Source organism: Onychostruthus taczanowskii, unplaced genomic scaffold (assembly GCF_017590055.1).
Source record: "Onychostruthus taczanowskii isolate IOZ18803 unplaced genomic scaffold, ASM1759005v1 scaffold118, whole genome shotgun sequence".
NCBI classification, from domain to species: Eukaryota; Metazoa; Chordata; class Aves; order Passeriformes; family Passeridae; genus Onychostruthus; species Onychostruthus taczanowskii.
In genome coordinates, this window is record NW_024498329.1 from 697193 (window position 1) to 713368 (window position 16176).

General features: G+C 39.4%; 1 protein-coding gene across 1 annotated transcript; it reads right to left on the reverse strand.

The window, feature by feature from the left end:
• Positions 1-1717: 1717 nt before the first annotated feature.
• On the reverse strand, positions 1718-14427 carry RCN2 (reticulocalbin 2). Its single transcript, XM_041427656.1, has 7 exons — positions 14282-14427; positions 13282-13571; positions 10332-10528; positions 7788-7889; positions 6970-7066; positions 4301-4443; positions 1718-2519 (listed from the first exon to the last, which is right to left on the reverse strand). Exons 1-7 carry the CDS (start codon positions 14425-14427, stop codon positions 2367-2369), a joined length of 1128 nt encoding a protein of 375 aa, XP_041283590.1. The 3' UTR covers positions 1718-2366.
• Between the last annotated feature and the right edge of the window lie 1749 nt (positions 14428-16176).

Sequence of the window (16176 nt, forward strand, 5' to 3'; positions counted from 1 at the left end):
GACAGTCCTGCTGGCCTTCTGCTTCAGTAAAATCCTCTTATGCAACATTTCACAGCAGTTTCTGATAGAGGCCATCACTGAAAGGTGGACCCTGTTTTGCTGTTTTACCCAAGAGAAAGATCATCAGCCTCTGCCATAATCATAAAGAACATGAATGGATTTCCTCTAGAATTAACACTGTGATACTTTGTATATAACATAATTGTATCATAGAAATGTGGGGTCTTTTTGTGCTCTGTATGGGTTTAAACTATCATTACCCCTGAAGATGTTTCAAAGGCAAACAAAGGAAAAAGGGAACTGTGGAGAAGTGCAATGTCACTGGGGCCTTGAATAGCACAAACAGGATCGGGCTGTTCCTGGGAGAAAAATAAAAGTACTTTGTGAAAGAGAAAATGAAACTATTTGGGTTTTTGCGCCCTCTTCTTGTTATAAATTCAGGTAACTTCTGAAAGATGTTTTTAATTTCTCTGACAACTTTTGAATGCTTTATCAACACACTGTCTTTCTCTATGCCTTAATTCACAGCAAATCACTACTCATTTGCAAGTACTGCACATTCATTAGCCAAGCAGGCAATGCAGGTGCTGCTGAGAAGGTTTCTGTGTCTCAAAAGGACCCTTGGATCTGTGTCCCAGACATCATCTCCAGCAAGTCTGCCTCTGGACCAAATGTCCCTTCTTCAGCAGCAGTGATTTGTTCAGCATCATGGGAGACAACACTTTAGCTTCCTTCAGCACATTTTAGCCAATACTCTGCATATGTGCTCATTTAGAAACACCACCAGTCAGTTTACAATTTTTTTTGTTTGTTTTAATATTTCTAGGCACACTGGATTTATTAGACTTCATTTTTTTGAAAATCAGATCTCACCACCACTATTGGCAAGAGCTGTACTCATATTCCCAAGGAACTGACATTAAAAAAATATGGGTAGAAAAAAATTCAGCCACTAAAATTGAAAAAGTGTTTTGAATTTCTATTACTATGACATCTAAAAATATAGTGTACATGGTTCTGCTTTGAATCAAAATTTCTAACCTTCTACTGACACATTAGCACTTACCCCAAAAGGAATTCCGTTTGTTCTGGGCATAATTAAGAGGTGGTATCCTGGGAAAAAAACAAGGCAGAACTAGCTGCTTTCACTCAACAGAGCTGGGAGGAAGGAAAACATTAGTCAAGGAGAGCACTGTGAGAGCACTACAAGAGTTATTTATAAAGGAATTAAAAAACCCTAACACACACCACACAAGCTGTTCTGTGAGTCTTTGGAATACTCAGCTCATTTCTTTCCAGAAGACAGAAGTGAATATCTGGACTTTCCTACACTGAACCTATAGTGCCATTAACCCTTCATTAACCCTTATTTCAAATAATCACAAAATGGGACAGCAGTCACTTGTGGAGCTTTCAGCTGAGGTTAACTTTCAGAGGTTATTACTACAAATATTATTTATGTAATGCCTTGAAGCTTTAGCCTTCCATATGCTACAAATAAAAAAATAAACACAATTGCTTTTGCAAACTTGTCCAGAAAATGCTAAATGTACACCTTGCTTTTTTCTGAATCTTCTTTAGCAGCCAGATAAGATGACAAATCTCTGGTTAATAAAGCCAAGAATGCTGCCACTGGACATTATGCACATTGCTCACATCTCCAGGAGCTGCTATGGGTGACCCAAGGTGAGAAATAGATGTACAAAACACAGAAAGATAGAACATTTTAAGTTTTAATCCAACAAATGAAGAAGGTCTCGACACAGTAAAATACCACTGCATTGCTAACGCTCTACAACTGTACATTAAAAATAATTCTTGTCTATTGATGTAAAAATAGCAAGTTTTATGATAGAGTAAAACACAGTATAGAAACCATTCAAAATCAAGTAGAAACCTCTTAAACAACTGAGGCATTTATGCAAGTATTTCTCCAAAGGTATTAAACAAAACACAGTTAATACTAACTCTAAACATCCCCCCACCTTCCCCACACTCTGCCCTAATTTAATTGATTAGAAAAATAGTAGTCTCAGTTACTATATTTTGCATTCTTTCAGAACCATCTAGATTCTCCATTTTCTTCAAGTACAGTAGAACAACTCTTCACAATACAGTACTACCCTGAAGTAATTTATTTCCCAACACTACAGAATTTTGATAGCAAGTATTTCAAATTAATTTTGAAGGCTAAAAGAGGCCTAGGAAGTTTACAGGAGGGCAATTTAATTCTGAATGCAAATTATTTACACAAACATTAGTGTATTGTAATTACAGCATGAAACTTGCAATGCAGATGATGAGTGCTTTTAACAAAAGCTTCAAATGAAAGAAAGGGAAGAAAAAAAGATTACAAAATAAATAACCTAAAGTTCTTCATGGTAGAAACGTTCATCATGAAGCTGCCTACCATAATCTGTTGCTTCACTGTTAAGAAACAAATCTTGGTTCTTAAGAATTTCTGCTTCAGAAAGTTTTTTATCATCATTCAAATCCATCTCTTCAATGAGGTGCAGAGCCTGTAAAAGAAACAGACCACCACATGCACCAAGTTAAAACAATTCTGATTTTTGTTTATTTATATATTATAAATAGAGGGAAGTTTAGCAGTAAGATGAAGAGCCAAATGCAGAGTATTTTAGTTGTAGCTCATTTCATAGTTCAAAGCTAACAGGCTGTGCAGCAGCTCTACTGCACCTCTTATTTCTGAGAAATAGGAGTCCTGCTATTACATGGGCTTTGTTTTCATTTGCTGAGCATCTACAAATACTGTGATTTAGAGAATCCTTCTGTTGCCACTTTTCCTGATTGGTTTGGCTCAGTGTAACCGAGCCAAAAATAACGGGGACAAACGTCAGCCAAGGGGATTTTAAAAGCACTCTGCATGGCAAAAGCTGAAAGATTAATATGACAGACATCTTGGCCACCACAGGTCAATTCCTGAAGATGGAATAGATAGTATTTTTTCTATTTTTCTGTTATTTAACTACTGGGTTTCTCAAGTGATTTTGAAATGCTGAAACGGAAGTGTGATACTCTGACTTCAAACAGCAGTTTATGACTGAAATCAATGCTACTTTCTCTTTAGAACAGGTGACTTTGCTAAGCCTTTATATTACCCAAAGGAAAAAAATAGCAAGTTAGAAAAACAAATAAAACAAATTATTAGTTGCAGAATTGAGCTATTACTATAGCATGGCCTTGCTGTAAGCCAAAATCTGAAAGATTGCTAAGAAGAGCTAAAAAAACCCCAAAGGAAGCTACCACAGGCATGAACAGCCTCAGCAGCACACAGAGCTCACATCAGAACAGTTTCTGTGAACTAAGAAGTGACCGCAGCCAGAAAAGGCCATGCAAAGGCTCACAGATCCCCATTTACAGCAATACTCCCAGAACTGCTCAGCATCCCACAGGTCCCACATGGCAGCACCCAGGGCTGCTGCTGCTGCTGCTGCTGCTGCTGCTGCTGCTGCCACAGGGCTGCTCCTAGCCCCAGAGCCCAGCAGGGCACATGGCAGCTCAGGGAGCAGCACATGGCTGTGTGTCTGAGTGTCTGACACAGGGAGGTGCCTCTCTTCCCCAGGAACATGAGGCCGTGGCAAGATCTGGCGTTCCTGCCGTTCTGAACACCAAAATCCTCCAGGGTAAAGCAAAGACAAGGAAAATTTAGCTGAGAAGTTACTAGAAAAAAGGCAGAAATCCTCTCTACTGGAGTCAGGGACTGGAAACTGCCACAAAAAATAAGCTAAAATGAGAATCCACTTAAAAGCTATTATGCTGTTCTACCCCTGATTAAACCATTTTAATTAGCATCATCAAAGTTTGCTTTACACCATCTTGAATCACAGAGTACTTCCATTTTCTTGTACTTAAAACCAGTTTTTAGTTCTACAATTATGATGATTTATCCAGTTAGAAGAATTACAATCAATTTCTTATTTCAAAATTATGCAGTTTCTTTAGGTAGTGCATCTCATTAGATTTACCTACAACAACTAAAAATGACTTATTAAAATTCTGTACCCTTGAGTCAAAGCAGATAAGCTATTTAAACATGTACAAAAGCACTTTGTTAATTTACAAACATTTACACAATTAATGGGAACTTCACATTTGCCTAATGCAGTTAAAGGACCTGCATTCCTTGTCAAAGTGAAGTGAAAAATATATGCAAAGATCTACTGATACATTTTTTTTCAATAACTAAGACATGATAAATCTGAATGTTTCTCTCATTTCACTGTGATTCTTAAAATTCTCCTGCAGTAATTAAAACCTAACCAGCAGTCAAACCACCAACCTCCTCTTGTGCAATACCCTGATTGTTGGGTACTATCCAAGACAGCAGCTCTTGAGGGTTGAGTTTTCCATCATGATCCTTGTCATAGTCGTTCACAAACCGGTCCTTCTCAACAAGTATCCATTCTGGATCTTCCCTTGCAGCTAGTAAGACACAATTGTAAAGTTTAAAGCTACTCTTCACTTTATAGCAGAGGTTTTCATCTTTTCTCCTAAGCAAATACACTTATTCTCATAAAACATTACCTAGAAGTGATGTCACTAACCAAAACAAACATTAATGGGCAGAGGAAAGTAAGGAAAACAATTTCATTTACTGTCAGTATTTATTTGCACTCTTGTTTTATCCTTACCCAATGTACAGGTATTGCATGCTGCAGCCTACAGCAATCTTAGACTTGTCCTTAACTCTTCAAGGAATTGAGAAGTAATTCATCAAAATTATAAACACTGCAGACAAGCATGAACTGGCTTTCTAAGCCTTATGAAAAGTAGCAGGTATCACAAGTAGGTAAGCAACAGTTTCAAAATAATTACAATTCTGTTATTAAAGAAGAAAAAGTGAAGTCTCTCCTTCCTTTCTCACATTTGGTTTTGAAAGGAGATTTTTCCCTTTATGTCACAATTCACCATACAGTGTTGCCCCAAATCATGAGCTAATTATGAATCAGAGCCCCCATGCAGCCTATTAGTCATTTCAAAGAGTGCTGCAGGAACACTGTCTCCAGGAGAGAAAAGCTGAAGTACAATCACAGCTGATTCTCAAGTCTTGATAACAAGTTGTAATGACAAAGCTGTTATCTTCTCTATTACTGCAACAATTTTACTCCTTTCCAACAACTTTTTAAGGACTGGCTTGGAAAAGCTTTCTTTCATGTTAGAGCAGGAAAAAGATAAAGAACCCTGCAGCTGCATCAGAGATCAGTTGTTTTTACTGGCTCTGACAAACAAAGATGGTTATAAAACGTGAAATTCCAGGTGGCTGATTAGAGTGAAGAAAAACAGATTATTCCCCTGGTTCTCCATATCCTCATGTGGCTTACACAATTCTCCACAGCTAGGATGCAATTCAGAATTAGCACTTCTTTGGGACAAGCAGACTTTCCACAAAATTGAAGCTACTGGGCTTTTTGGAATGGGTAGAATTATTTGCCCTAGCTTTTAGTAAATCAAATACAGTGTGTAAAATATTCATTGAGAAATACTGATAAGCATCAGGTAAGTGTCCTTCTTCTCATCAAAGAAGGAACAGATCAAGTTTAAGGAAAGGCAAGATTGGAAAACAAACAAACCCAAACAAACAAAAGAGTAAAGGCAGCAATCAGGCTTCTGATAGCTGGAACAGCGAAGTGACTCCTCACACTACCTGTCCATCCCCCTCACAACACACTCAGCTCAGTCCTTCCAAAGCAAGGCTGGCAGCTGCCTGCTCAGGCCGATCAAGGTCAGGGCAGTTCACCCTTACATTCCTACTAGCTGGAGCTGCAGAGGTGTTCAGCTGGCAAATAGGCCTGCACCTTGTTTCAGCTGCATCCTCTGCGGTCAGGAATTCATTTCAGTCTTTCAGAAAACAAGAAGCAACTTGCAAGGAAACTGTGGAATGGGCTACACACAAACCATCACCAAATACACATGGGGCAGACTGAAATAAGGAGTCTACTATGCTCAGTTTCAGAAAACAGAATTATTCTAAGGCAGAAAATCTTCCTCAGAGTCTGTAGGTCTAATGTGAAAAGCTGAAAACAAAGGTGTATCCAATTCTCCCCATTCCAGAAGTTTTTTACTTCCCTCTTTCATGCCCCTTCCCGTTTTTCCTTACTTGGGTCTCTTCTGTAATCACCAAGGAATTCTTCCAGGCTAACAAATCCATCACCATCTTTATCATGTTCTTCTAAAGCCTCCTGAATAACAAAGTCCTTTTGTGTACATACAAAGAGCAAAATTAGCAACTCGTGATCAAGAGAAACAGCACTGAATCATTTTAGAGCAATGACTTAATTTCCTTAAATGAAAGACTGCCTCCTTTCAAATCTCTTTTTGTGTTTTATGCAGACTAGTGCAATTCCTTAAATTAAAGACTGCCTCCTTTCAAATCTCTTTTTGTGTTTTATGCAGACTAGTGCAGTAATTGCTTCCTGTGCAATAAAACAGATCTGTCCTTAAGAGTTCAGAATGTCAGATTTCATGAAAACCAAATCTGAAAGGTGCCCATAGAGCTGGAATCCTTCAACACATTTCAAAACTGCAAAAGCAACCAAGAAACATGAATATGTACAAAGCTCTATCATCCAATAGATGATAGAGCTTTTCTTTTTCTTATCTGGTAGATTCACTAATTTGGATTTTTGCAACTTAACTGAACAGTCAGGAGAACTGGCTGGTCTTTTGTCCACCAGAGAGCCAAAACCAAAAGCTAAAATCTCACTGATGGATTTGCAGCCTAACAAAGCTGAGAGGCAGCTAAGTCAGTCCAGTCCCCAAAGCAGGGGATACTTGTGCAATCCCAGCTCTTGAAACAGATTTCAAAGGAAAGCACTGAACTCCTGCTCCAGCTCCTGGCCTCCAGCACTGGATCCACAATGAAAAGCTGAAAACAAAGGTGTATCCAATTCTCCCCATTCCAGAAGTTTTTTACTTCCCTCTTTCATGCCCCTTCCCGTTTTTCCTTACTTGGGTCTCTTCTGTAATCACCAAGGAATTCTTCCAGGCTAACAAATCCATCACCATCTTTATCATGTTCTTCTAAAGCCTCCTGAATAACAAAGTCCTTTTGTGTACATACAAAGAGCAAAATTAGCAACTCGTGATCAAGAGAAACAGCACTGAATCATTTTAGAGCAATGACTTAATTTCCTTAAATGAAAGACTGCCTCCTTTCAAATCTCTTTTTGTGTTTTATGCAGACTAGTGCAGTAATTGCTTCCTGTGCAATAAAACAGATCTGTCCTTAAGAGTTCAGAATGTCAGATTTCATGAAAACCAAATCTGAAAGGTGCCCATAGAGCTGGAATCCTTCAACACTGAAACTGCAAAAGCAACGAAGAAACATGAATATGTACAAAGCAGATGATAGAGCTTTTCTTTTTCTTATCTGGTAGATTCACTAATTTGCATTTTTGCAACTTAACTGAACTGTCAGGAGAACTGGCTGGTCTTTTGTCCACCAGAGAGCCAAAACCAAAAGCTAAAATCTCACTGATGGATTTGCAGCCTAACAAAGCTGAGAGGCAGCTAAGTCAGTCCAGTCCCCAAAGCAGGGGATACTTGTGCAATCCCAGCTCTTGAAACAGATTTCAAAGGAAAGCACTGAACTCCTGCTCCAGCTCCTGGCCTCCAGCACTGGATCCACAAGACATGACCTGATTTTAATTTGGGTTGTCCAAACTATATCCATAACTGCTCCACCTCCTCAGTGCTACTGAGGCTAAGGACACACATTGAAAAGACCCACACACAGAGGCTGGTAAAGGTGCTCCCCTAAATCTTACCGTCATGTACTCCACCTCTTCGGGATGCTCGAATGCAATATACTCATCCACATTTAGAGCAGGAACATCATCTCTATTAGCTTTCTCAAAACGTTTTTTCTCCTTTAAATGAAGCTTAGAAAATAGATTTAGTTAGAGCCCTTACTGGAATGGAAAAACAACATAATAGTAGCTGGTTGTAAGTTCATTAGGATATTGTTTCACATTACCTACTCATACTATACTGATGTTAAATTTTCACTAAAAACGGCTCACTGAGAGCAATAGGAATTACACTTTTAATTGAGGTGGTTTTATTCTAAGAATCACAAAACCCCCTGCTTCTTTCAATTTAAGGAAACATTTAAAATGAACCAAAGAGAGATAATTAAAAGACCAAAAATTCACATTTTGATATGTGCATCCTCTTCTAAAAGTCACCAATTTCTAAAATAATAAACTGGAGTACAATCACTATAATTAATGGCAGCCATTGCGAATTCCAAAATTTACATTTTAAAGACACTTAACTTTCTGGATCTACATCAAGGGCTGTCTGTAGTTCAGAGAAGGTCTTGAAAGATATGTATGTAAAATGTCTTTTCTGAAGCCATTTTAAGGCCACATTCCTTTACTACAGGACTGCTGTCCATTACACGGGATCATTTTAAACAGAAGTCACTTCTCTAACCTGTTTCAAGTACATGTATTAGCATGCCATTAAAAAATAAATAATATCTAATATAAGCAGGCAAGTTCTTATTTCTGAATGTCTTGCACTTCCTATTTCTGTCTTCCAGATGTGCAAAGATTTCCTATTTTTTTCTTGTTTCGTTTTGTACAATCTCTTTAGACACACACCATTGACAACCAATCTCTGCTCAAACTGCAGATCATGTGAACTATAAAAATCTTGGAATCCCATCCTTAAGTGTGCTGTGCTATCAGTGTGAGTGATCTGGGTACGGGAGTAGCCAGCAAATCAGAGGACATAAACATTTTTTTACAAATAACCATCTGAAATTGTACTTCTGGTTTATATCCTACCAGAGAGTATTGACACTTCTCTCAAAATCAGGCTAAGCTGATGAACACAGAGCATAACATGTAAGAAATAAAGTGTAAGATCTTAACTATTCTGCAAAATAGTTCAATGTCCTCTTAGAGAAAAGCTGACCTTAGCTGGGAGTTTAACTAGGAAGGCAATCCAGAAGAATTACAGACAGTACTATACTGCAATGTAAGCTTGAACCATTGAGGGAGAAAGTAAGTGTTCCAGTGTTTTTTGGGAAGTGATGAGCAAGGCCGCCACCTTCTGGTAAACTCCTAATGTCACTTCTAAACTGTATCTTTCACCTTGATCAGAGCAGGACCACTAATTTGAAAACGTAAGGAAAATGCTGAAGGTGCCTGACCTGTGATGCTTGTGCAATGCTGCTCATTTACAATCTACATTGGAGAAGTCAGCAGGCAGGCAAACGCAGCAAGCAGTCAAGTCATAACATCAGCAAGCAGTTCTATCCTAGATTACAGATTTATAGCTCCCTATGTATCTGTGATGACAATGTCTCACACATGGAATCAATATTTTGACTGGAAGTTCCTCTGGGAAGCCTCGTGGTATTTAAAAGCTATGTAATTATTCAGTTATGTGACATTCTAAGCTTTACAGTTTGTTTCTTCAGTGTGTAAAATCCCCTGTTCACTATATAGTTTAACTTCTGTTAACATCCTATATTATCTACTACTACTTTACTAAAAGAAGACAAAGCAACCCTCACAGAAAAAAAATAAACCTCTGGCCGGAATAGTCTAAAACCACACTTATTTTCTTTCTCAGAAACATTTACATGTACTTATAAATGGGGAACTTGAAAGGAAACAGGTTTTGCTACATGGTAGCTCTTGTGAACCTTTTCTCCCTGCCTCTCTTGCCTCCTTCCCTGCTTAAGCATCTGCTTTCATAGACGTGACTCACAGACAACTTCTGTGTTTAAACATCCATTTTTAGCTGTGACAGTTGCATTTTCATTGCTTAAAACTGTTTGAATTGCTGTTGCTTTCTCTGTGGGTTTCTAATGGACAGGCAATGTTACAGCAGGCAATACTGACAGCCCATACTGAGTGCTTGAGCAGTAACTGAAAGAATGGCTGAAACAGTGCAACCAAGGGGTTAAAGAGGTTCCTTCTGCCCCAGCCCCACTGGTGCTGGCCCCTGCTGAGGGCAGGACCCTGTCAGGCTGCAGACCTCACCCAATGGATTGCAGCCTGGGTTTAAGATGGTGGCTGCAGACCATGCTCTGCTGTAAGACTGTCAATAGACTTATGATCCACTCAGCCAGCAAAATACACTCAAGAGGTACCATTTCACTGTGTCTTTATTTTGTCAGTAGCAGCTTTAATACTCCACTACTTTCCTTTAATTAGTCCCCTATCTCAGATAGCATAACATGTTAACCATATGCCAGCTGCTTTGCTTTCTCTACCCATCTTGTTCTGTCACAATGAACAAATATTGCTGCCTTTGGCCAACAGCTCACAGGAGCTGCTGCTGAAACATTTTACCTGGCGAAATGATTCTTCTTCTTGGTCCTCCAGGACAGTGTTCTCATCAAAATCAATTACACGATCATACATTTGCAAGTTATACTCCTTCCAGGACACCAGTCCATCACCATCCTTGTCATAGTCACTGAAGTGTTGCTTAGCTTCTTGTGTAACATAATGCTTAAAAGACTGCTGTATCCAGGAGCTCAGCTCATCTGTGGAAAACATTAAAAATACAGTAAAATAAAGAAAATCAGAATCATCTGCACAATAAAAATTGTGAAGATCCCACAGATCTATTCTGTCTGGAATACACTTTACAATTCAGATGAAAACATATAGGCAAGAGGTTACTTAAAGCAAACCAGTCTGTTTGCTCCATGCTGTGGTTTTTTCCAAGGTAAGTGAATGATGGAATAGATCACAGCTACAGACTTCAGGGAGTTTGTTAATGGTTATGTGGCCTTGTCTTTTCTAATCTGAAGGAAATTAACACTTTAGCATCATTTCTTTTTTCTCCAGAGCTTTATGAAAATGATGATGAGTATGGTTTAGACAAACAACTCTCAATCTAATTTGGTACCCCAAAAAACCATTGTTCCCATCACTCTGGGGTTTCTTTTAAAAAAATCCACAAACTGAAATAAAAACCACTTTATTTTGTGTCATTGCCTTAATTACCCAAAATAAAATATTAACTACTTCTATAGTGCTATTTTCCCTTTACTTGGGGCCGAAATCAAGCCTCACATAGTTTGGAAAGGTTTTTTAGCTGCTTGTTTTTATACAAATGTAGCTAAAAGAAATAAAACTTAACACACTAATGAACGGACAGAAATACATTAAAGTTACTTCATTTAGAGAAGACTGGGAGAACATATTCTCCCAGTATCTCTCCGTTATTTTCAGGTGCCTGGAAGTGAAAAACATCTTCCTCTGCATTGCAAAAATTATACATCCTAATCAACTCAACTGAAATCCTGCTCTGAAGAGTCATGATGACTAAAAAAAAAAGTCCTATAGAAATCAATACTTTGATACAGAAAAGTCTTGCAGCATTTATTAAATACTAAAGTATCTTATCCTTTCCTTGGCAGAGGCATCAATACAACTTTATTAGGTTTATTTAAATATCCTTGAAAAGCAGCAAGGGATTTTTTAAAACACATTTTGAGTACTGAATTTATATTAGCAAAGGGACCAGCTTGCTAACAGATTCTGTGAATCGATTGAACATGCAGAGGTGTGTGTGCCAGCTAGGCTTGTGCACAAACCAGCACTGCCTTACAAGAAACTGCAACATTCCTTAAAGATGGGCACCATTAATTAATGGTTTCTTTCCCAGCACTTAAGGTGTGAGGCACAGCCATGTGACCACATAATAGCCAGTGCCATTAATCAGAAATACTTAATATTCCAAGATTAGAGAAGCAGCATTAATATATTTCATCTTCTCTCATTGTCAGCCTCCAAATGGAGGCACTAGTAAGGAAGATGTTCTGAAGAATTTTGCAATACACTGAGGAATAACTGAGCTCAAAAAGATTTAGTACCATAAGTTTCTTACTGTAAAAAACACATTCCACTGAGTTTTACCTTTGGGAAGTGAAAGTAAGGCAAATTTTCATTAGACTGAGAATCAGATGCAGTAAATACACATGAGGACACAGTATGGGTGGAATTCCTGTACTTTTATATTGACGTTTTTTCTTAAAGCCTTCATGCTGCCTGTGATGACGACAGGGATTAGCCATCCTACTGAAGCTACAGACTATCTCACCTTTACACAGCCCATGCAGGAACACTGAAATAAGGGTGCAGTTGATTAAATCCAGTGTATAAAGTGTAAAGCATTCAAAAGACAGTCAATCTTGTCTTTAAAAGTGCATTTTGTTCTCTCACCTAGAAAGCTTCCTACATGTTTAGTGTCATTTTAATGAAATAATGTTCTGGCATTTGACCAAGGATTCTGCTTGCTTTGTGTATGCACACATGAGACTTTTTTGTCAAAATCACAGCAGAACAAAAAAAAAAGTTCATAATGAGGTTTAAAATTAAATTAAGATTATCATAATGAAGTACTGAAAGAAAGGGCCTGAGTTTACCATGGAGCTCCTAAGTCTGACTGATGAAAACCTGTCTGGGAAGAGCCATTTGATACTGTACTATGATGCAATATGATCCTTCAATGTCACTTAGTGTCACCAGGTACTGAAGCATACCTATGCAGAATTATGACTGCAGTACTTTCTTTCCATCTTACACCTGCTCTCTGATTTGCACATATCAGGATTACAAACATGGAAACCCATTTGATTCCAAGTAGCTTCAGATACGCAAGAAGCAGGTACAAATGCAAAGGAGGTACCTTCAACTTGATACTGCTCTGACCTACACTAACTCTTGCTGGCCACACTCCTTCCATCACAGAATAGGTCAGGTTGGAAGCAACCACAGTGGGTCATCTGGTCCAACCTCCTAGCTGAAGCAGGGTCATCCCAGAGCACCATGGCATAGGATTGTGTCCAGAAGGTTCTTGAGTACCTCCAGTGAGAGAGACTCCCCAACCTCTCTGGGCAATCTGTGTCAATGCACAATCGCTGCACAGGAAAGAAGTTCTTCATCATATTGTGGTGGAATTTCCTGAGCATGAGCTTCTGTTCACTGCCTCCTGTCCAAGTAGTTGGCATCACCAAGCAGAGCCTGGCTCCATCCTCTTAGCGCCCTTCCTTTAGGTATTTACACCTATCAGTGGGGTCCCCTCTCAGTGGTCTCTTCTGGAGTCAAACAGAAGCCTTAGGCACGGAGATAGCCTCTATATGAGCCTGTCAGTGTTTCTAACTCACTGTGCAAGGGATCGTGATGTTTTCCACGGGGATTCTCGCCAGCACAAGAGCCACGGGCTGTGTCACGGGTAGAGCGCGTTTTCCGCCCGGAGCAACCCGGCCCTCCCAGCCCCCGTCGTTACCCTCGCTGAGCAGCCCGTCCGCGTCCGCGTCGATTTTCTTCACGATGTTCTTCAGCCGCCGCTGCTGCTCCTCCGGGCTGAGCCTCGCGTACTCCTCCGCTTCCTCCTGCGGCACAGCAACACGCCCCGTCAGCGGCCCGGCCCGGCCCGGCCCGGCCGGGCGGGGGGCGCGGCGGAGGGTCGGGCCCGCGGCGGAGGGTCGGGCCCGCGGCCGCAGTCGGCCGGCGGTGTCATTTGCGCGCCGTGCGGGCGATTCGGGAACCGGCCTCTCTCGCCCAGGCTTTTCTGGTCTACCACGGAAAGGCACCAAATACCGTCGGGATATATTGAGAATTATCCAACTGTTAAACATTAGTGAGGCCTGTCAGACTGAAGTGACTTACCACAGTCTGAGTTCCAGGAGCGTTTGGACATGGTAGGAGTGACTCTTTGAAATGCCCCGCACAGGACGCACAGTTGGGCTGGATGATCCTGATGGGTCCCCTCCATCTCGGCACGTTCTGTGATTCTGTGATTACCAGAATTTCAGGCAGGCATCAACAAGGGGAAGATGATCAGGAAACAAGGTGTGCAAAAGCTTTATACCAAAAAGGAACAAGCATTAGTCTTGCTTAAGGGCGCAACTCACAAGTAATGCTTCTGAGGCAAAGAGAAAGGGAAGCGAGGCTTTGTAAGAGTTAATAACTGGATCAATACAAGTTTTAATATCTGTTCAACACAGATAATAGAAAGCTGTAAAATAAATTTAGCCTCATTGACCACTCAGACAAACTGAAAATACATCGAGTAAATGAGCAGGGGCCTCCTCAAGAATATCATTCCTAACAGCTGTCACATGAAATTGGGATTGCTCTGATCCCGACCCCATTGTGGTCAAATTAATCATTGTTACTTGGTTGAGATTTATGTAGGACCATTGTTAGATTTGTTATTTCTCCTTTCAATACAAGGGTATTTCCAAAATTCCTCCTTTAGCCAGAAAGAAGTGAGATTAACCTACCTGTGTTTCCACGAACACCATTGTTTAGACAGAGCCCCAAGGTAATGGAAATTGCTGCACTGTCCAGTCCCTTCCATGGCGACAGCGATGGACTGATCCCAGTTCACCTCCAATTCTATTAACTGTGAAGAGCTACGACAGTTCATTTTGAAGATCCGAGAGTAAAATATTGCAATAAATCAGTAAATGTGTTATTGCAATTTCCTGCCTGTATAAGAAATGTCTTTCCATTAAAAAATCTAATAGTGAGTTAAGTCTAATATCTTTTATTGGTTTAAATGTCAAATTTCCCATCAGTATTTAATAAATCACATATACAAAATGTGAATTAAGTCCTACTACTTGTGGCATGTGTAGACAAAGCAAATCCTATGAGCAATCAAGACAGAAATACAATTTGATTAGTTTCTGAAATAGCACTCAGGATGCTTTGTTTTCTTTGTCTGATGCATTACTAACACCACAAAAAACATCTTCACTCAAGGGTTGACAAGTGTATCAGACTGGACATTTCAGTGCCTACCCAAACTGCAAGACCACATTTATTATTATGAAATTCATTATATCCTATACATTAGGAAAAAAATCTGGATCTCAGCAAGGGGGAAAGCAGAGGAAATCATATTCTTCTCCACCTCAAAATACAATCCAGACCTTTCCCAGCACACAGTTAAACCAGTTGTATAATAAAATTCAAGACCATTCTGGTATGAATGCAGGTGAGGAAAAGAGAGGTTTTTCTGTTCCCTCCATTATTTTAACCACTTGCATAGCAAACACATCACTATTGTAAGTTAAAAGGGAGAATCAGTGAAGCTATTTTAAAATCAGAATACAAGTCATGCTATATAAAAACTTTTTTATGTGGTGAACTTCCTAACTTTTCTGGAAAATCTGCCTTCCCTTAAGCCAAATCACATGCAGTGTGTCACAAATCTATTTGGAGCCATTCTGTTGGTAACAAAAAAAAAAGAATGTTAGAATGTCATGTTCAACACAATTTCTTCTCTGTGAGTATAATTGGGTCTGTTGGACTGTTTGCATGAGAGCAGTTGTCCAGCAGCACAAGCCCCAGCCCCTGAACAGTTATTTCTAACAAGTCAAGTTATCCATCTGGTGTTCACTGTAAGTTTTTGACATTTCTACATTTCAGTTTTATAAATCACTGCTCGACTTCAATAAGGCTTGATTCATTTTATTCTAATGTATGTCATTTATACACTGTCAGAATAAATTGATTGACAGTAGCTTTATTTAGATAGACTTCCATTTTGACATATTCCCCTTATTATCACATGTCAACATTTTAAGCTGCATGAGACGGTTTATCTAAGACCTGCATGCAAAGATAATCCTCCCTTTTTCCATTATAAAAGTTGTTGATTTTAGATTTAAGTAAGGGAAAAAAACTGAGCAGCAATTTATTTATAAAGATCATCACATTTAAATACCCTGTGTTTGGATTTCAAAGTGACAGTAGTTTGCTTTAGTAGTACCCAAATATGAATTCTTGAATGTTCTAATTGTTTCATAAGCCTTTGCAGAAAGTATTTTATACTCTGCAGACATTACTGACCTGTTTTTCTAGTTCTTTGCATTTAGTGCAGTTATTAATATCTGAGGAAATAGGTTATAAAAGGAGATTCTTCTGATGCTATATCTGATTTGGCATCAAACCAGAACAGCAGGATTTGATGCAACACAGTATCAGGGCACTCAGCTCAGCCACACACTGAGCAGGCAGCTTATAAATAATAAGTGCAGTATCAAAGGATGGCACTGTGAGGAATTGGGATGGGACCTTCATGGCTCAGCTCTCTGCTCTGAACCACGGGCGAGTGATGTAGTTTCTGAGAGATTTTATTGCTGCTGCAGATCCAGCTGAAGCATGTATG

Bases quoted from the DNA above. Each gene is read 5' to 3' on its own strand.
- RCN2 (XM_041427656.1), bottom strand. From the start codon at position 14,427: ATGAACTGTCGTAGCTCTTCACAGTTAATAGAATTGGAGGTGAACTGG. The intron at 10,529-13,281 runs GTAACGACGGGG...TGTTTTCCACAG, and splicing joins GGACGGGCTGCTCAGCGAGG to ATGAGCTGAGCTCCTGGATA. The intron at 4,444-6,969 runs GTAAGGAAAAAC...GTGTCTTACTAG, and splicing joins TGATTACAGAAGAGACCCAA to CTGCAAGGGAAGATCCAGAA.